General features: G+C 43.1%; 1 protein-coding gene across 1 annotated transcript in view; it reads left to right on the plus strand.

Moving 5' to 3' along the window:
- Positions 1-7,968: 7,968 nt before the first annotated feature.
- LOC308286046 (midnolin-A-like) overlaps positions 7,969-20,000 on the plus strand; it is a gene marked incomplete at both ends in the record, with an annotated part of 33,905 nt that continues 21,873 nt past the window's right edge. The window contains one exon of the mRNA XM_080727008.1: positions 7,969-8,107. Coding sequence (XP_080583134.1) covers positions 7,969-8,107 — 139 coding nt within the window. The remainder of the gene's footprint in view (positions 8,108-20,000) is intronic.

Genomic DNA, 20,000 nt, shown 5'->3' on the forward strand with positions numbered 1-20,000 from the left:
TGTTAGTGGTGTCAAAAATAATAGTTTCAGCAATGCATCGCAATTCAATTCAATTCATGCAGCATGACACAATCGTGACATGATCAATCGAAGGCTAAATATAATTATACGTAACGTCATTATAAAACATATATAATACTGTGTTTGTGTGTGTGTATATATATATATATATATATATATATATATATTTCTAATGCCATGTTGTGCAGTAATATAAAAAAGTGCTGCATTGCAACGCATCGTAGAATCGAATGAAATTGAATTGTTAACTCGTCAATTGTAATCAAATTGAATGGCGAGGGTAATGCCAATGCACACTTCTAGTGCGCGTGTGTGTGCGTGCGTGCATCTTTTATGGTCTGACAGCATGGTATTATTTTACCTCTCAGGAGGACACTGTGGTGTGTCTGTATTTGCATACTCTGTCCATCACTAGAATCGTGCAGCTTACATTCCCTTGCCGTGTGAGAGTCAACCTGTTTTTATGTAACGGCCAGGGACGTGCTGGGCCCCTGATTCAGCCCGGGAAAAAGAGTTGGAGAGGCCCTCAATGGCCCCTCATTGCGCGCTATAGAGAGAGAGATCTCTCTATAGCGCTGCTGCTACTCAAAGATTTGCCATTTCAGATCATGACAAGTGACAAGCCAGTGGGCCAATTACATGAGTTATATTTCGTCGTTGTCGGGTGGAAACCTTGTTTGTCCAAAACCGTTTGTTTTGTATTTATCATTTTAAAAATGATTCAAACTACAATGATTCAAACTACACACAACGCCTCGCACCGCGAGGCGTTGTGTGCTTGTAGATCTGCTGTTTTCACTACTTTTGTGCGACGGCCTTGTATGATGAAGCAGGGCTTTGCTTTGCGAAAAAATTTACACATTTTAAACTTGGAGATACAAGGTTTCTGCCCGACAGTGACGATTTACTTTGTTGGCCGCCCAGCCCCCAAAATGGAACCAAGGCCGACATTTTATTTATTTATGTTTCCTAATGGCCGGCCTGGACCGGTCAGAAATGAACCGGCCGTTCGGGAGTTGTCCCGTTTTCCCCAATGGCCAGCACGTCCCTGGTAACGGCTCACATACAGTAAACACTGCCATGCCGTCGTCTCACTGTAATTATCATCAGGGGCGTCACAAGGAGGAGGGGAGTGGGACTGAGTTACTAGGGCCCAAGAAGGTGGAGGGGCCTGGAATTATTTTATACTTTAGCTATTGAAAAATAGCAGATATACAAGCTCACAAAAAGTCGTGAAAATGTGTGCAAATCTTTGAATATATGTATTTTTTTAAGCAAACATTTATAACTCAAATGTTGCTTCTGGGGGGGTCCCTGAAACTAAATATTTTGAGATGGGGGTCCGTGGCCAAATACATATAATTTTGGGGGGCCTTCACATGTTTGAGCACCACTGACATAGAAACATAGGTTTTTAAAAAAAAAGAAAAAAGAGCAGATCTACACTCGGTGCCGTGCTGTGAGCTTGTATATCTGCTATTTTGCAATAGTTAAAGCACAAAATAACGCATAATAATGCGTTCCCAGTCTAAATGGGTTAAACCCCCTCCTCCCCCTATGAAGAACATTCATGGGGGGCCCGCAGTGAATCCTTGTACCCAGGGCCCAGGGTTTGCTGTGACACCCCTGCCTCTACAACATGCGCTAAGAGCACTCCAGTCTATGAGAGCCATTGAATCCCCTCTTACTACTCCAAAGAGAGTGACACCCACAGACACAACACTAGAGGGTCTGAGGGAGCGACCATGATCTGGTACCGCCGAGTATAAAACAACCATTAAAGCAGTGGGTCTCAAACCTTTTCATATGAAAGACCCCAAATTGACACTTATTAGCTCCACGGACCCCAAAGATATGCCAGGGAGTCAGGGACCCCCATTAGAGAATATTTTTACAGCTCTAGCAGTGATTCTCAACCATTTTAATTTCAAGGACCCCCAGTTTGCTTTAGGCTACGGACCCCCATTTACTGGTATTCTCTGAGACCCCAATTTATACAGTAAAATCAATGTTAATGTTAATTAACTCTGAGAGTGTACAAATGGTCCATTTGGTTCCATTTGTACACTCTCTGAGTTACATACCCAATAACGGTCCATTTGGTTCCTATAACTATCATTTCGCTGGGGACCCCCTGGAACTCCCTCAAGGACACCTGGGGGTCCCCGGACCCCACTTTGAGAACCAATGCACTAAAGGATGTGTAGCACTGGTTGCTTTCAAAACTGGCATCCCATCTCTTTTGTACATATAGACAAAGTGTGTGTATTTGCTAATGACGTGTGTTGTGTTTTTTATGTTTTTTACATTCTATGTTGATGAGTTGAATACCATAGGACCACAGGACTTGTTAGAGTTATCCTTCTAGCTAGGGTTGTCACGATATGACATTTTACATGACGATTATTTGTCACTCAAATAATTGCGATTAACGATTTAATTGTGTTTTTTTGTCGTTGACAATAACATTTCTGTTTGTTTTTTAGGCTTTGAAGTTGCACATGGCAGATATGACACATAACCTAAATATACAAAGAAATTACTGACATATTTGACAACTTTATACTTAAAAGAACATTGATAGTGGAAATAGCCGATCTACAAGCTTACAGCGCGTCGCATTGCGACGCGCTGTAAGCTTGTAGATCTGCTATTTCCACTATTTTTGACTTTTTTTAATATATGAAAATCTTTCAACATGGAAACGATTATGACGATTATGAAAAATAATCGCGATTATGTCAAATAATCACGATTAGACGATTATGTAATAATTGTGACAGCCCTACTTCTAGCCTTAATGTCTGACTGTACCACGTGCTGTTTACATTCCTGACTAATAAAGTATTCAATAAATCAAAAAAATGGATGGACACAGCACTGACACACACAGCAACATTGGATATTTGTGGATGGAAGAGGCAGCCGTGTGTATATGTGTGTACTGTATTTTAAGTGTTTTTTATTATTTTTTTATTTGCATGTGCACCTGTGCATATACAGGTGCAGAGCTGGCCAGGAACAGTATTTTCTAGCGTGAGCCCACGCAACCACACTCGCAATTTCCCTGAATTGCAGCTTTCTATTTTAATATGATTTAAATAACTAACGTATGTTTTGGTGGACATACAAGGTTTCCCCCGACAGCATCAACTAGAAAGACGCAATTCTTTTTTGAACCAGTCCCGATGAAGCTGGTTGATTTGACAATTGGCCCAAGTGCATGCAGCGTGCCACCAACACTGTGGGAGGAGTAGCGCCGCAAAATAAAGTTTATCCATAAAGAAAGAAAGAAAGAAAGAAAGAAAGAAAGAACACACGCATGCACACACACAAACACACGCGCGCACGCACACACACACACACACACACACACACACACACACACACACACACACACACACACACACACACACACACACACACACACACACCACACACACACAGATGTTAAAATGCTCCGGCCAGGGAGAGAATTAATCATCACTGAAGGTCCTTTGAACGCACCTTGCTGACAGGTACAGTATCCTGGACTGACCTTTTTCTTTGGCTTTATTAGCACCCGGAAATATTAGTGAGAATATTTTTAGCAGGGACTTTTTATTGTGTTATTTTATTTCTGGACCTGTCACGGTCTGAAGGATTTCATAGTATATGGATCTGGGAGCATTCTTGGCTCAACCACAGTTTATTATTATTATTATTATTATTATTTTTCAATGACCCCCTAGCTGAGAGAGAGATGAAGCAGGGACTACATGTTGTATAAAATGGAGTTGAACCTTTTTCATAGATTTCTCAGGCTTCCCACAGACAGTCAGGCACTAAGTTGAGTGAGAGTTGTGTGGGGGAGGCAGGGGGCAGAGACAGCACAATGCATTGCGGATGGAAGTCTAGTGGTTTGAAGTCTAGTGAGAGTCCTGTGGTTGCACAGAGCACCATCCAACAAGCACACAACACGCACTAGACTTCAAACCACTAGACTTCCATCCGGAATGCATTGTGCTGTCTCTGCCCCCCGCCTCCCCCACACAACTCTCACACAACTTAGTGCGTTCCAGTGTGAGTGCAGCCTCAGATAGCTGCATAGACTTGTTTGACAGCACTGTCATCAGGTGTTGTGTAAGTTAATCGTTTATGGTTTGTTCGCACATTATCTTTTCTATGAATGTGTTGGACTCATGTTAATGTGTATTATCAGACATTTAAACCCACTCCATACTTAGTAAACTTGACCTTTGGTCTGCTCTGTTTTCCCTGTACACCAAGAGTTATATGTTCATCTATGCCTTACCCTTGTCCCTATAGATAGGGTGGCATACTGTAGCTGAATGGTTAGGGCAGGGGTTTTCAAAGTGGGTGACGGGGCACCCTGGAGTGCCGCGACGGCAGAGTATCATTTTAAACTTGGAAGTACAAAGTTATTTTCAGTCAGTTCTAACCAAAATGGCTATTATCTCAACATTTTCCTCGCAACAAAATCACTCAAATATCGTCACTGTCGGGCAGAAACCTCGTATCTCCAAGTTTCAAATGTGTACGTCTTTTGGTAAAGCAAAGCCCTGCTTCATCATACAAGACTGTCGCACAAAACTAGTGAAAACAGCCGATCTACAAGCATACAGCGCCTCGCGATGTGCTTGTAGATCTGCTGTTTTCACTAGTTTAGTATATTTTATAGATGATAAATACAAAATGAACGGTTTTGGACAAAGGCCTACAAGGTTTCCACCCGACAACGACGATATGCTATAAATATAAGGTGCTGGGAGAGAAAATCATAATGTAGGGGTGTCTCTGATTAATATTTATGGGGTGCCCTGAGACAAAAACAAGTTTGGGAACCCCTGGGTTAGGGAGCCTGCCTGGGGAACCAGAGTCCCTGGTTGTCCCAGGCCAGGATAGCAATGTTGACGTGTGTCCCTGAGCAAGACTCTTAACCCCTAATTGCTCACGCGCTCCTTGTGGGCAGCGAATCAGCTGGGTTGGGCTGAAAATACTAAATCCCCCTCGGGAGGAAGTAGGAAACTATTATTATTATACTTCTTTGCGTTATTTGTATTTTTTCTTTTTTTCACTATTTTGAAAAACATTTTAAAATACTTAAAAAAGCCAATCTAATGTACATCAAAACGTTGTGAGCTTGTAGATCAGCTAGGCCTATTTGAAATATTAAAAACAAAAATCAAAATAGTAAAAATGGCAAAAGAAAGGCATGGATGAAAAAAGGGTTCCCAAAAAAGAAGAAGAAAAAAAAGAAAAGGTTTCCACGTTACAGATCAGCTTCAATCGCTCCTAAAGTCGTGTAAGCTTTTTTGATTGATTGAAGAATTTATTAGAAGTTTGCAATAGAAAAAAGTACAGTTTCATGACAGTACAAATCACTGGTACAAGGTCAACTAAAAGGAGATCCTAGAAAGCCGAGGCTTATTTCCACAGGAACCACACTTTAAGTATCTCATATAACATTGAAAGACAGACGGATAGAACATAGCACTTTATCTAGGATAATATCAGTTTCAAAAGCATAACATCAAATACAAAAGGCAGAATACAAAGAAAAGGGGGGGGGGAGCATGGGGGCTTAGTCTATTTACAAGTCACGGGTAGCTGCTGTCTGAAGGTGACTTTTCATACCAATTTTGAAGGAGGCTAGGGATTTGCTCTCCTTTAGGGCTTGTGGAAGGGCGTTCCACATGTTGATGGTATAGCAGGAGAACGAGTTAGCGCCTTGTTTAGTGTTAAATCTACGCTGATGATGATTAGTGGAGCTGCCTCTGGTGTTATGATCGTGAACATCCTGCATCGATATGCGTCATTCTGACGTCCTCCTGGACTCTAAACGAGTCGCCGCAGGCCAGGAGTATTTTACGGTATCGCTAAGTACAACTGACTGTCATCTGCTTATTAGAACGTCATGCTTTCCATCTTCTCATAATATCCTGTCTCTTTGCCTTATGCTTCTGCTTCACTTATGACTCACATATCTTCCGGCCACGCAACATCGGCTCGTTGCAAACGCACAAGGGTGTGTGTGTTCTCTCTGTGTGTGTGTGCGTGCGTGTGTGTGTGCGTACGTGTGTGTGTGTGTGTGCGCGTGTATGTGTGTGTGTGTGTGTGTCAGTGGTGGAAAAAGTACTCACTACTTAAGTAAAAGTATCAATACTGCCCTGTAGATGTACTCCGTTACAAGTAAATGTCCAGAATTCAAAATGTACTTGAGTAAAAGTATGAAAGTATTTGCATCAAAATGTACTTAGAGTACCAAAAGTTAAAGTACTAAATGTGTTAAAATAGCAGATCTACAACGTGCGTGCGAGTGCGTGTGGGTGTGCATGTGTGTGTGTGTGCAGTACACCTCAGAACATGTCACATGACTCTGCCTCTGTGTCATATTGTCCCGAGGGTCTCTATTCCTGTTTACAGACAGGTGACTCAACTCAATGAAACACGTAGCCTACTGTACTACAGTATATAACAGTGTGTTTGGTTTGTACTGAATACGACAAAACACCACAAAACCCTCTGTTTGGAATTGAATTGAATTGTATCTTTGAGAGGGTACAAAATGCAACATTTTGTACCCACTCAAATTTCACCCATCTTCAACCTGTCTTCAATAATTGGTCCTCCTCACTCACTCACTAATGCTCAAGATTATGAATACGGCACTATTTCTGTCTGTTTCTCATTTGCACACCAGGGGCGTCAATTGGGTATGGCAGGGGTATGCAGCTGCCATACCCTGGGTCCAGGTGGGAAAATAAAAGTTACATTTAAATATAAATCCATGAATATCTCTTTGTCTATCTGTTCTGGTTATTATGTTGTTAAATTACAGTAAAATAAATGCAAAATTTAACAAAATGGTCACTTTAACAAGGTATTATAATTATATTCTCCACACTTGTATTCTCCCCATCTTGACAAAATGGTATATTCCCAGGTTCCGCTGGTCATCTGTACAGGTGCAATGCATTATTGTTAATTGTAGCACGTTTACTAACATGCCAAGTTTAGCTGCACTTGAACAACCGTTCCAGGCTGCCATATCCAGCCCAAGAAACCGTAGAAAAAGATAAAATGTACTTCTTAAAATAAATGTCTGTTGCTAAGGTATGGCAACATGAAGACACCAGTCATGTTGCCATACCTTAGCTTTATCTGAACTGACGCCACTGTTGCACACCCTCGGAGTTATGTGGGTCTTTGAAATAAAAGGTTTGAGAACCACTGTGCTCCATGAAATGGAATGGAACCTTCATTAGCATCATTGGTAACACCTTTGAAGGAAGTGAGAGAGACCCAACTTCTCTCCAATATGGCTGCTGTAGCCTGTGCATGTCCACGTGTTTCCGCAACAATTTACTGTAGCATTATGTGTGGAACACATCCGGAGAACAGCAGAAATACAGCTCCGTGCAACTTCTGCGCAATATATATAAATGAAATTGAAAAGGCTGTGAATTAATCAGTGCCATTTGCAGGCCTGAGCAGCCAGATCCTGAATAGTGCAGAAAAAAGAAAAGGATAAGAAAAAGAAAAAAAAAAAAAAGGGGGTGTGACTTGCGTTTGTGGGACTCATCGCATCGCACACAGGTTGACTGAGACTCTGAGAGACATTCATTTCGCACAAAAAACATCTCCCATCCCAACATTCAACAAGAGCTTAATTGGATTATGAATATAATGATGCCCCGGCCCAAAAAAACAACAAAAAACATTTCTCCAGTTTCTCCAAGTAATCTAGTTCATTCAATTTGCGGACTATACTGTAAATTCAAATCATCAATCAAAACCAGGGGAATAAATAGCCTACAAATACAGCAATAGGCTCCTACAGGCTCCTACTGTAGCTCTGTATCATATGATATGAATGAATGAAAGGATGAATGAATGGGGTTCCTTACTGTTCTTGCAGACTCTTCAGTGAATGGATCAGACGGGATGCTGATGCTGTGGACTCACAGCGTCACTGGAGGAGGAGGAGGCAGCAGCAGCAGCTCGTCAACAGCATCCTTCCTTCCACCGATCAACCGCTCAGCGGGAGGCAGGAGGAGGACTGTCCCACATTCCTGCCTGGAGAGTCAGTCAACCAAACACACCAAACAAACAATAACCCCACGATTAATCAATAATATCGATACACAATCGATATATAGGGTTAGGGTCATCACAGCGGCAGCAGCAGCAGCAGCAACGGCGGTGTGTTTACATGTTCAAGTGTTATACTGTGGCGTGTGTGTGTGTGTGTGTGTGTGTGTGTGTGTGTGTGTGTGTGTGTGTGTGCGTGCGTGCGTGCGTGCGTGTGTGCGCGCGCGCGCGTGCGTGTGCGCGCGCTCTTGTTATGACTCATTCCATCAGTCCAACTTATGGGGTTGTGTTGCCTTCATAGAAACGCAAGTAGGCTGAGAGTAAATGCATGATGCGATGTGCATGCATCGCACAGCGTATGGCATCATATACATATAGCCTACCTTACATAATCAAATGATAACATCATGCATCGCTGGGCGACCGATCATAGGCTATAGTCCCAATTGAATCGAGAGACACAAACAGTACACAGACAGACTCACCATAATATGGACAACAACAGGCTCGATCTGTCTGGAACCGAACGGTCCGTGCGCCACACACGCACGCACGCCAGCAGGTCCGCTGTGCACGGTGCATAGTTTAATATGAATGTGCGGGACCGTCTCTCTCTTCAGTTCAAACAGCGGCTTGGATAGTTATGAATGAACAGCACCACACGATGCTGTTAGACACGCCCACTGGACGCACCACGTGAACAGAGCGATGATGTTAGAATGGACCAGTGGTGGTGGTGGTGGGGGGGGGGGGGGAAGTACTCGTTTTTTTACTTGAGTAAAAGTATCAATACTGCAATGTAAAAATACTTTATGGCAAGGAAATGTTCGTAATGAAAACGTAATAACACTTGTGTAAAAGTACAAAAGTATTGGCATCAGTCACTCACAATGCTCATTATGCAGAATCAGAATGTCACGTTTCACAAGTTCTCAAATTTAAGATCTTTTGAAAATAACAGATCTACAAGCTCTACAATGCATGGCATTGTGATGCATTGTGAGCTTAATTTGATGGTTATGGTTAATGTATTGTGTTTTTGTTTATGTGTTTGGTAGACTTTTCTGTCTACAAAGTAACTAGTAGGCCTAATCAAAGTTTTTTCTTTTTTTTTTTTTTTATGTAGTTTTTGATGTAGTGGAGTAGAAGTAAAAGTTTTGGAAATTGGAACAATCAAGTAAAGTACAAATACCTCAAAATTGTGCATAGAGGAGTAGTTGACCCTACATTTGACCCTCCTTCATTTACCCCCATTGATTCTGACCAAATGCATTTCCCCATCCAGGGCCTTATTTGGGTCCCCAATAAGGCCTGGAATTTCATCATTTTAGGGGCAAGGCCACTGTGCCTTTAGGCTTGTCCATTTTATATGGGCACAAACGTCAAATGCCAGGGCAGGAAGGCCATAAAATAAAACAAGATTTTAGTCCATTGATGCTCAGCCCTGCAGATTATCAAATATACTGGATTGGTTTAAAATGGGGACTCAACAAGACACAGAGGAGAAAGAAATCAGCTGGGCAGGGGCATTAAGGCCACTGTGGCCTCAATACATGACATTTTTGGAGGGGCACAAGGCCAAACTGAGGGGCAACGACAGCCATGGCCTTCATGGCCTCCATGAAATTCCTGCCCTGGTCCCCATCCAGGCCCATGCATTTCGGTTCCCATCCAGAATCAATGGGGATACATTTTACTACTACTATAATCCAATCCAATTAAACATAATGACGATGTTTTTCTTTCCATAACGGGATGGATAAATGGATCCTGCCCTATTAATGCACACGCAATTGTAGTTTCGGGATTTAGCCGCACGATGGCGCCATTGTGTTAATTTATCTCTGGTGAAATTACCAGCTTCTGCTCTGATTACATTTTAATTGCGAGTTTAGAAAGGAAATTAAAGGAGTAGTTCACCCCCAAAAAGCATTATTTTTCTATTGATTACTCATGCCATGGAGACTTGAGTTCAATCATATTAATTTGTATTCATTGCCCTGATGGGGACCCAAATGCATTGATTGATTGATTGATTGATTGATTGATTGATTCAAGAGTTTATTAGCATTTTGCAATAGAAAAAAGTACAGTTTCATGACAGCACAAATCACTGGTACACGGTCAACTAAAAGGAGATTGACAAGATAAGCTTGACAGCTTATTTAGGTAACAGGAAAACTCGAACTAAAACAAACTTGACCTCAGTCGCGGAAAACTCACCCTGGAAATCTCGACCTCTCGACCTGGTATTCCTTATTTACACAGGAAGCACTTTATGTATCTCATATAACATTGAAAGACAGATAGATAGAACATTGTACTTTACATAGGATAACATCAATTACAAAAGCATTAAATGGGGAGGAAAGGGGGGGGGGGGGGTGTAAAGTCTATTTACGTCTTGAGTAGCAGCCGCCTGAAGGTGACTTTTCATATCAATTTTGAAGGATGCTAGGGCAGTGGCGTCAGTTCAGAAAAAGCTAAGGTATGGCAACATGACTGGTGTCTTTCACGCGCGCCCTTGCGCGCGTGCAAGACACCAGTCATGTTGCCACACCTTAGCAACAGGCACGATGAAAAGTACATTTTAGCCAAGGTATGGCAGCTGCCATAGCTTGCCATACCCAATTGACGCCTCTGGGCTAGGGATTTGCACTCCTTTTAAGGCTTGCGGAACGGCATTCCACATGTTGGTGGTATAGCTGGAGAACGAATTAGAGCCTTTTATAGTGTCAAATCTAGGTTGAACATGATTAGTGAAGCTGCCTGAGCTGGTGTTGTGATCGTGGATATCCTTGACCTTTAGGAAGTAGTTTGTCAGGTGCATGGGTATATCTTGGAGGTGTAGTGTATCGTGTACACCAGGCCCATTGCAAGATGCTGCACTCACAGCATTGAGCCACCCCACGCTTTCGTGGTGATGAACGGTAGTGGGCCCGAGGAGGAAGACCAAGCACGACCCTAATCAGTTTGTTCTTTAAGTATTCACATATTTTGTGTCCCTCGTTTTAATGGCTGTACTCATTTTCAACATTGAACCATGCATGTCATTAATACCTTACAGTTGTTGTGTGGAAATAAGACAAAAGTTTCAAAAAATTCTTTATATCTTTTATTTAATTTCAAATGCATTTAGTTAAACTTATGTTAACCTTATTAACTTAATGATGCATTTGACATAAAAAAGACAATAACATTTTAATACTAGTCATTAAACTGCTAATGTAGACTGAAGTAATTACAGTGGGTTATGTTTGCATGTTTGAAATTGCATTGGATCACATTATTCACATACTCACCCTTTAATGTCTAAATCTGCAAAGTAACTGTTATTAATTATGTTACTTAATTATGTTCTTGTCCCTTTTATGCCCATATGTGGAGATCCCTGATGTCATCAATATTAAGCCCATATCTGTGAATGCTCATATATGGACGTGTCAATCTCTGTTGTTTCAGCGCGACTTCTTGCCCTTAGGGCGTCTTACTGGTAACACTTGTTATACATGTGTTTATTAATTGTCACTGCTCAGTAAACCCATGTGCCAGCATGTTCACGCTTGGGTGGTCTCTCCAACCAGTGGTGTAAGGTAACTAATTAGATATACTCAAGTACTGTAATATTTTAAGATACTTTACTGGAGTATTTACAATTTCCAATACTTTTACTTCTACTCCACTACGTCTCTGAGGCAAATATTGTACTTTTACCTTATTTGAAAACGTTATTACTACAGGAGTTACTTCTACATGTGGTATTGATACTTTTAAAGAGGCGGTGCCATAGTGTGGTACTTTTTCTGGTTTTCATGTGTCTATGTGAGGTTGACAGTACTTCATTAGACCCCCTGGTGTGGTTGTTATGAGCAATTATTATGTATTCCCTTTGTATGTAGACGTTTCTTCCTGGAGGCTGACACCTTGTGGGTCAAAAGTGCAGATCCAAAAACAGTGATTAAATGACATCATACAATCATCCCCTCCCCTTTTACCATTCACCCAACACTGTGGGTGTGGCTAACTTCAGCTGGGTCACTCACCACCCACCTGACACCCAGGCATACTTAATGAACTGGTGGGTGTGGCCACCTGAAAACCTAATTTTAACTCTTTCTGTACACTTGGAAAACAATCTTCCTCCTAGTATAATCATAATACCTGATGATCATGTCTTAGGGGGTAAAAATCATGGCACTGCATCTTTAGTTTTCCACCACCAGGGCGTCACACTGGGGGGGAAAGTGGGACTGAGTTACTAGTAACTTTAGCTATTGAAAAAAGCAAATAGATCTGCTTTTTTTGAAAAGTCGTGAAAATGTGTGCAAATCTTTGAATATGTATTTTTTAAGCGAACATTTGTAACTCAAATTTGCTTCTGGGGGGGGGGGGGGGGGGGGTCCCTGGAACTAGATATTTTGAGATGGGGGTCCGTGGCCAAATACATATCATCTTGGGGGTCCTTGACATGAAAAAGTTTGAGCACCACTGACATGGAAACATAGGTTTCTTGCACACATTTTCACGATTTTTCAAAAATAGCAGATCTACAAGCTCGCAGCGCGGCACTCTGTGCCGCACTGTGAGCTTGTATATCTGATATTTTTCAATAATTAACATTCATGGGGGGCCCGCAGTGAATCCTTGTACCCAGGGCCCAGGATTTGGTGTGACGCCCCTGTCCACCACTGCTCAGAAGCACCCTTGGCAGCATCATCACGTTGTTTAAGTTAAAGATAGGCTGCTGACTGACGACATCCAAAACACTGGAGAATGCATGCGTGGTCTTTTCCATACAATGTGAATTATGTGATGCTAGCCGGTTATTTTTGTAGCCTTTTAAGGATTCTCCCCAAAAATAACCCCACTAAATGGTTTATTTATGACCAGGCTCTAGGGCATTCCGAAAGAATTCCAGGACTTCTTACCCCCCCCCCCCCCCCATCCATGGGCTCGTTTCCTAAAGTGTGTTGTGTTCCACTGAGCTTTTGGTGCACATGCAGGAGATTTTCTAGGATTTGAACTTCAATTTAACACGCAAAGACATTCAAACAGACGCTCCCATTCAGAGCAGCTGACAAGGCGCAAGATCACAATTTACTGCTTTCTAGTAAATATTTAAACACTGTTGTTGAATCATTACAGCTATTTGGCTACAGTGGCTATGTGTGTGTGTGTGTGTGTGTGTGTGTGTGTGTGTGTGTGTGTGTGTGTGTTTGTGTGTGTGTGTGTGTGTGTGTGTGTGTGTGTGTGTGTGTGTGTGTGTGTGTGTGTGTGTGTGTGTGTTTGTGTGTGTGTGTGTGTGTGTTTGTGTGTGTGTGTGTGTGTGTGTGTGTGTGTGTGTGTGTGTGTGTGTGTGTGTGTGTGTGTGTGTGTGTGTGTGTGTGTGTGTGTGTGTGTGTGTGTGTGTGTTTGTGTGCGTGCTGTGCGTGTGTATGTCTACGAGGAAGCATGAATCTTATTTTCATACCGGTTCTCTGTTGGACTAATTCAACACAGTACGGGCCCTATTTTTATCCATGCCTTACCCCTTATCCCTAAACGTATTTGCTTACAAACAAATATATATACTATTTTGGGGGGGAAAACATTATAACATACTTCAAATAGCCAAAATGGTAAAAAGGCAAAGACGTTTAGGGATACCGGTACGTGATAAGTCATGGATACAAATATATAGCTATATGACTCCAACTTTGCTATTTCTTTTTTTCTTCTCTTTCTGTGTGTTATAGGGTAAATAAAGGTTAAGAGGAAGGCCAAAGACTTGGTTTGTGGATGCGGTGAGAGATGACATGCACCGTTTCCTAGCATTTGCAGCTTGTGTAGACTCAGTACCCAGCAGGCTTTGCTGTGCTGTGAGGGTCCATGTCTCGGCCCCATACAGCAGTACTGACTCCACTGTGAGGGTCCATGACCATGTCAGCAGTACTGACTCCACTGTGAGGGTCCATGACCATGTCTCGGCCCCATACAGCAGTACTGACTCCACTGTGAGGGTCCATGTCTGGGCCCCATACAGCAGTACTGACTCCACTGTGAGGGTCCATGTCTCAGCCCCATACAGCAGTACTGACTCCACTGTGAGGGTCCATGTCTCAGCCCCATACAGCAGTACTGACTCCACTGTGAGGGTCCATGTCTCAGCCCCATACAGCATTACTGACTCCACTGTGAGGGTCCATGTCTCAGCCACATACAGCATTACTGACTCCACTGTGAGGGTCCATGTCTCAGCCCCATACAGCATTACTGACTCCAATGTGAGGGTCCATGTCTCGGCCCCATACAGCATTACTGACTCCACTGTGAGGGTCCATGACCATGTCTCGGCCCCATACAGCAGTACTGACTCCACTGTGAGGGTCCGGTCCATGTCTGGGCCCCATACAGCAGTACTGACTCCACTGTGAGGGTCCATGCCTCGGCCCCATACAGCAGTACTGACTCCACTGTGAGGGTCCATGTCTCGGCCCCATACAGCAGTACTGACTCCACTGTGAGGGTCCATGTCTGGGCCCCATACAGCAGTACTGACTCCACTGTGAGGGTCCATTTGAAGCACTTTGAGCTGCAGTCTCTGTATGAACGGTGCCATATAAATACAGTTTATTATATTATTCTCCCATTTCTGATTTCCTCTCCTCATCATCCCATGCAGTGCATTCCAGAGTTAGGGAGAATGCATATAACCAAACCTGTTAGAGAGAATACAACATCTATAAGAGAGCATCGTCCAATCTGACATGAAATGCATTATTGAGCCCCCTTATACCAGAGATGTGAGGATTGGCTATTAAAGCAATTAGAAACGCCCTCGAAGTTAGAAGTCTTGCTTTCATTGACTGTATCCAAATGGAGTCCTTCATTTCCAGAGATAGACTACATACATGGTACATCTACATACAGTTGCAGCACAATCATATTTACCTCCATGGAATTCCAAAGAGAGAGAGAGAGAGAGAGAGAGAGAGAGAGAGAGAGAGAGAGAGAGAGAGAGAGAGAGAGAGAGAGAGAGAGAGAGAGAGAGAGAGAGAGAGAGAGAGAGAGAGAGAGAGAGAGAGAGATAGAGAGAGAGAGAGAGAGAGAGAGAGAGAGAGAGAGAGAGAGAGAGAGAGGTGTAACATTCCTGAAGGCTGAGCTGTCTGGGACACTGTGCCAGCAGAGGCCGTGGAAGGGTGGGAAGAATGTGTGGATATAAAGAGAGGAGGTGTGTGTGTGTGTGTGTGTGTGTGTGTGTGTGTGTGTGTGTGTGTGTGTGTGTGTGTGTGTGTGTGTGTGTGTGTGTGTGTGTGTGTGTTTGGGTGCCAGAGGTCCCCGCAAGTAGAGTAAAACCTGAGAAGTTTACCTTTTGCAAGGACCATTTTTCCAGGACCCTTTGTTTATGGTTGACAAAGATTTTTTTTAGAGCTAAAGCTAGAGGTCAGGGTTATGATGAGGCACGAGGGGTTAGTTTAGGGTCACATGGGGGGGGGGGGGGGGGAGTTATAAGGACTGTTAGATCAAGGGCTCAAATAAAGTATCAATAGCAGCAACTATACAAAATAAAACATATAGCCATCCTAAAACATTACTGTCCTCACAAGTAGCCTATTGTTAGCCACCTGTGTGTGTGTGTGTGTGTGTGTGTGTGTGTGTGTGTGTGTGTGTGTGTGTGTGTGTGTGTGTGTGTGTGTGTGTGTGTGTGTGTGTGTGCGTGTGTGTGTGTGTGTGTGTGTGTGTTGTGTGTGTGCGTGCGTGTGCGTGTGTGTATGTGTGTTCCTAGACTGTTTGACGTCAGAGCCGCGTCCCTGCTTGCTCCAGAGAACAGGACATCCTGCAGAATGTTCTGTGGTGCTGGGAGGGGAGGGGAGGGGAGGGGAGGCAGGAATGTGAAGTGGCTTCCTCTCCTCTCCTCTCCTCGCCTCTCCTCTCCTCTCCTCTCCTCTCCTCTCCTCTCCTCTCCTCTCCTCTCCTCTCCCTCCCCGTTCGTTTTTCCTCTTAATGATTGTAGAGAGACGTCGACACCAGGATAAGAGGCACGGTTCTCAGCCTGTGGCCTGGGGTCCGCTCGGTGGGCCGTGACGTGACTGCAAAAGTGGGCCGCCAAAATAATTGGCAAACTTTTATTTTTAATTGTTATATCAATATATTAAGCCCATATCTGGGGAATGACCATACATGGACATATTGTGTCAGTCTTGTGTGGTCTATGACGTCAGACATCTACAGTATGATGTCAGACGTCAGCCATCTCCATATTCGGGAAAATATGTCCACATTTTGTCCAACTTAAACAACCAACCAGCCTGGTCTGTGCAGTGTTTTGGTCAAAGTTGATCCCATGCCAAAGCGCCAGCCCTCGCCCAGCAGTCTGCTGTCACCAAGCCCTTTAGGGCGAGGTCGCTTCTCGCCCTTAAGCTGTGGCGTCAGTTCAGCAAAAGCTAGGGTATGGCAAAGATGGGAGTCCTCATGGAAAATAGGCATTACATTTTGGATAACACGGTTCTATTGTGAAAATAGCAGATCTACATGCTCACAACGCCTCGCAGGCTATTTTTTTTTAAAACGACTTGTCAGTTTTTTACACAGGTTTCTACGGTTTCTTGGGCTGGATATGGCAGCCTGGAATGGTTTTTCAAGTGCAGCTAAACTTAGCATGTTAGTAAACGTGCCACAATTAACAATAATGCATTGCACCTGTGCAGCTGACCTGTGGAACCTGGTAATATACCATTTTGTCAAGATGGGGAGAATACAAGTGTATATTGTATATTGAGCACAAATGACCACAATGGATACAAGCCCATGGGGTTTTTAGTCTTAGCATAACCTTTGACTGTACGGTGGCGAGATGGGTGGGTGGGCCGCCAACGCTTTCCAGGTTCTCAAGGCACCCAACAATAGAAGGAGACAGTCTGGCAGTGAGACCTGCCCTGTCATTGTGTCCTTGGATTCTTTCTGAATTCCTGGACCACTTGAAGGGCCGTGAAAGACTTGGCTGATCCTGTAGTTCATTATAAATAAGGAAGGAAAGCAGCTACTACATAATCGTTGTTGCTGGGCAGAAACCATATTTTAACCTTTTCCGCGTTTCTTCGTAAATTAACGCCCTATTCCAGTGGTCTTCAACAGGGGGTCCGGGACCAGGGGGTCCGGGACCCCCAGGGGGTCCTCAGAGTTATACATGGGGGCCACCAAATCCTTGTCTGATAGGACAATTATTCTCAATTAAAAACTTTGAACCCTCGCATCCCTATTCCGAGGAGAACTTTAGCCAAAAATAGCAGATCTACAAGCTCTCAACGCCTCGCAGCGCGCAGCGTTGAGAGCTTGTAGATCGGCTATTTTCAGCAAAGAGGTTTGGAGTAGAGGTCAAAAAGAGCAGACCAAGTACAGAGGGAAAAGTCAAGTTTACTACGTACATAATCTGGGTTCCCAGAAGTTTCTCGTACATATCGACGATTGAAGTGCCTACATGTCTGAAAAAACATTAACCAATAGACGGATGACAGTGCTGTCAAACAAGTTGATGAAAATTTGCATAACGCATTTATACAATATGTAGAGGGGGGTCCCTGCTTCATCTCTCTCTCAGCTAAGGGGTCCTTGGCCTGAAAACATTGAAGACCCCTGCCCTATTCGATTATACTACAGGGACACACAAATCAAAAGTAGCAGATCTACAAGCACAAAACACTTCTGCTTGTAGATCTGCTACTTTTTATTTTATTTTATTTGAACCCTAACCCTGTGTGTGTGTGTGTGTGTGTGTGTGTGTGTGTGTGTGTGTGTGTGTGTGTGTGTGTGTGTGTGTGTGTGTGTGTGTGTGTGTGTGCGCTCCAATGTGAAAGTGCAAGTTGTCAGCATTCATGTCATGGACCCTGGCACACCTTCAGACATTGTTAATCTCTCTTAAAGGTGCGGCTGTGTTTCTTACATAAAGCTGAACTCTATATAAGGTCATGTAAGGACGGATGCCAGGGGCGTCACAATGGGGGGGAAAGTGGGACTGAGTTACCGATGTCTCTGGTTCACATTGACACATTTCCTGGGGTAATCTGCCCAGATCATGCATATGTCTTCTTCTTCTCTTTTAGTTTTTTACTCTCAAAAAGGCATCTGCAATGTAGTGCATTTGAAACTACATAGCAGTGCACATCATGGGGTGATCACTGCTTGCCTCCTGTGAATTGTTTTATTTTAATTTTTAATTATTTTATTTTTTATTTTGTTGCTGAGTGAGGTCAGCAACCAAAGTGACATGAGTGAGATGAAAAAACCTGAGTGAAATGTGCCAATGTCAACCAGAGACATCGGTACTATAGGGCCCAAGGTGGAGGGGCCTTGATTATTTTATACTTCAGCAATTGAAAAAATAGCAGATATAGAAGCTCACAGCACGTCACGAGTGCCGTGCTGCGAGCTTGTAGATCTGCTATTTTTTTTTAAAGTTGTGAAAATTTGTGCAAATCTCTGAATATATGTATTTGTTTTAAGTGGACATTTGTAACTAAAATGTTGCTTCTAGGGGGGGGGGGGGTCCCTGGAACTAAATATTTTGAGATCTGTGGCCAAATACATATCATCTTGGGGGTCCTTCACATAAAAGGTTTGAGCACCACTGACATAGAAACATAGGTTTTTCAAAAAACTCGAGCTCAAAGTGTGACACACGGTGCCACGCTGTGAGCTTGTATATCTGTTATTTTTCAATAGTTAAAGCACAAAATAATGCGTAATAATGTGTTCCCAGTCTAAATGGGTTAAACCCCCTCCCCCTATGAAGAACATTCATGGGGGGCCCGCAGTGAATCCTTGTACCCAGGGGCCAGGATTTGGTGCGACACCCCTGAGGACAGGTGCCATTTAAGGTCATGTGAGACATTATACAGTATAAGGTCAAGTTTAAACAAAAGACAATTATCTCTGTGTGCACAGTTATGGTCAGGAACATTACAGTAGCTGTAGAGACTTGCAGGTTTAATGCCACTCCTGTCTTTGTGATGTTGAAAACGAGGTAAAACGGTTTGTTTTATTGCCCTATCCCAGGGGTGTCCAAACCTTTTCTCAAAGGGGGCCACATTAGAAAATATTAAGACACCCAAGGGACGTCAACATCCCCTGACATAATGTACTTTTGGCCGGACCATAACAAAGTCACATACAGTACATATGCATCGCAATTACAACATTTTCATCATCAATATTTAATGGTTTTTTTTGTCAAGTGTGTGCTCTGAACGAAAAACAAATAACTCACATTACCGAATGTAAGCAGACGAGCAAGGTAAAAAAAAGAAAAAATCTTTAACCCCTTCAGAATGAGACAACAGGGAACAAGGAATCTTGACAAATCAAACTATAAAATATTATTTTTTGACAGTGCTGGCGGTCCGTTTATAGTACATTTAGGAATTGTAGAGGTATTTCTATATCTGTAAGCTTGGATAACGTATTAACCTCAAGTATGATCACACACTCTCAATCTCTATTGACAAGACCACTCAGTCATACTCAAGTTATACTGACCTAGGCTGTCATAGTAAACCACATAACAGAGTATCATCATCGTCCAAGCTATATTAAGACAAGATGCTGGCCGTACATACTGTAGTACTAAGAAGCAACATCATCATGACCATCTGATAGGGAGAAACTGCCAGATGCTGATAGAACAGATTACATTACACTGACCGAAGGGTCAGAAGCCACTGACCTGGATTCCTACGTACAAGAGACCTAGCCTCGCAACAGCCAGGGGAGAGTCTGGGAGTTCTCCATAGACAACGCATTACGCAATGACGTAGTTACTCACTTTGACTGACAGGTCCAGTCAGTAGTCATCAGCGCATCAAAACATCGTCGGGAGAACATCAAATACGTCTTTTCCAGACAGAAATTCC

The sequence above is a fragment of the Nannobrachium achirus genome (assembly GCF_963921795.1).
Source record: "Nannobrachium achirus genome assembly, chromosome: 5".
Lineage (NCBI taxonomy): Eukaryota > Metazoa > Chordata > Actinopteri > Myctophiformes > Myctophidae > Nannobrachium > Nannobrachium achirus.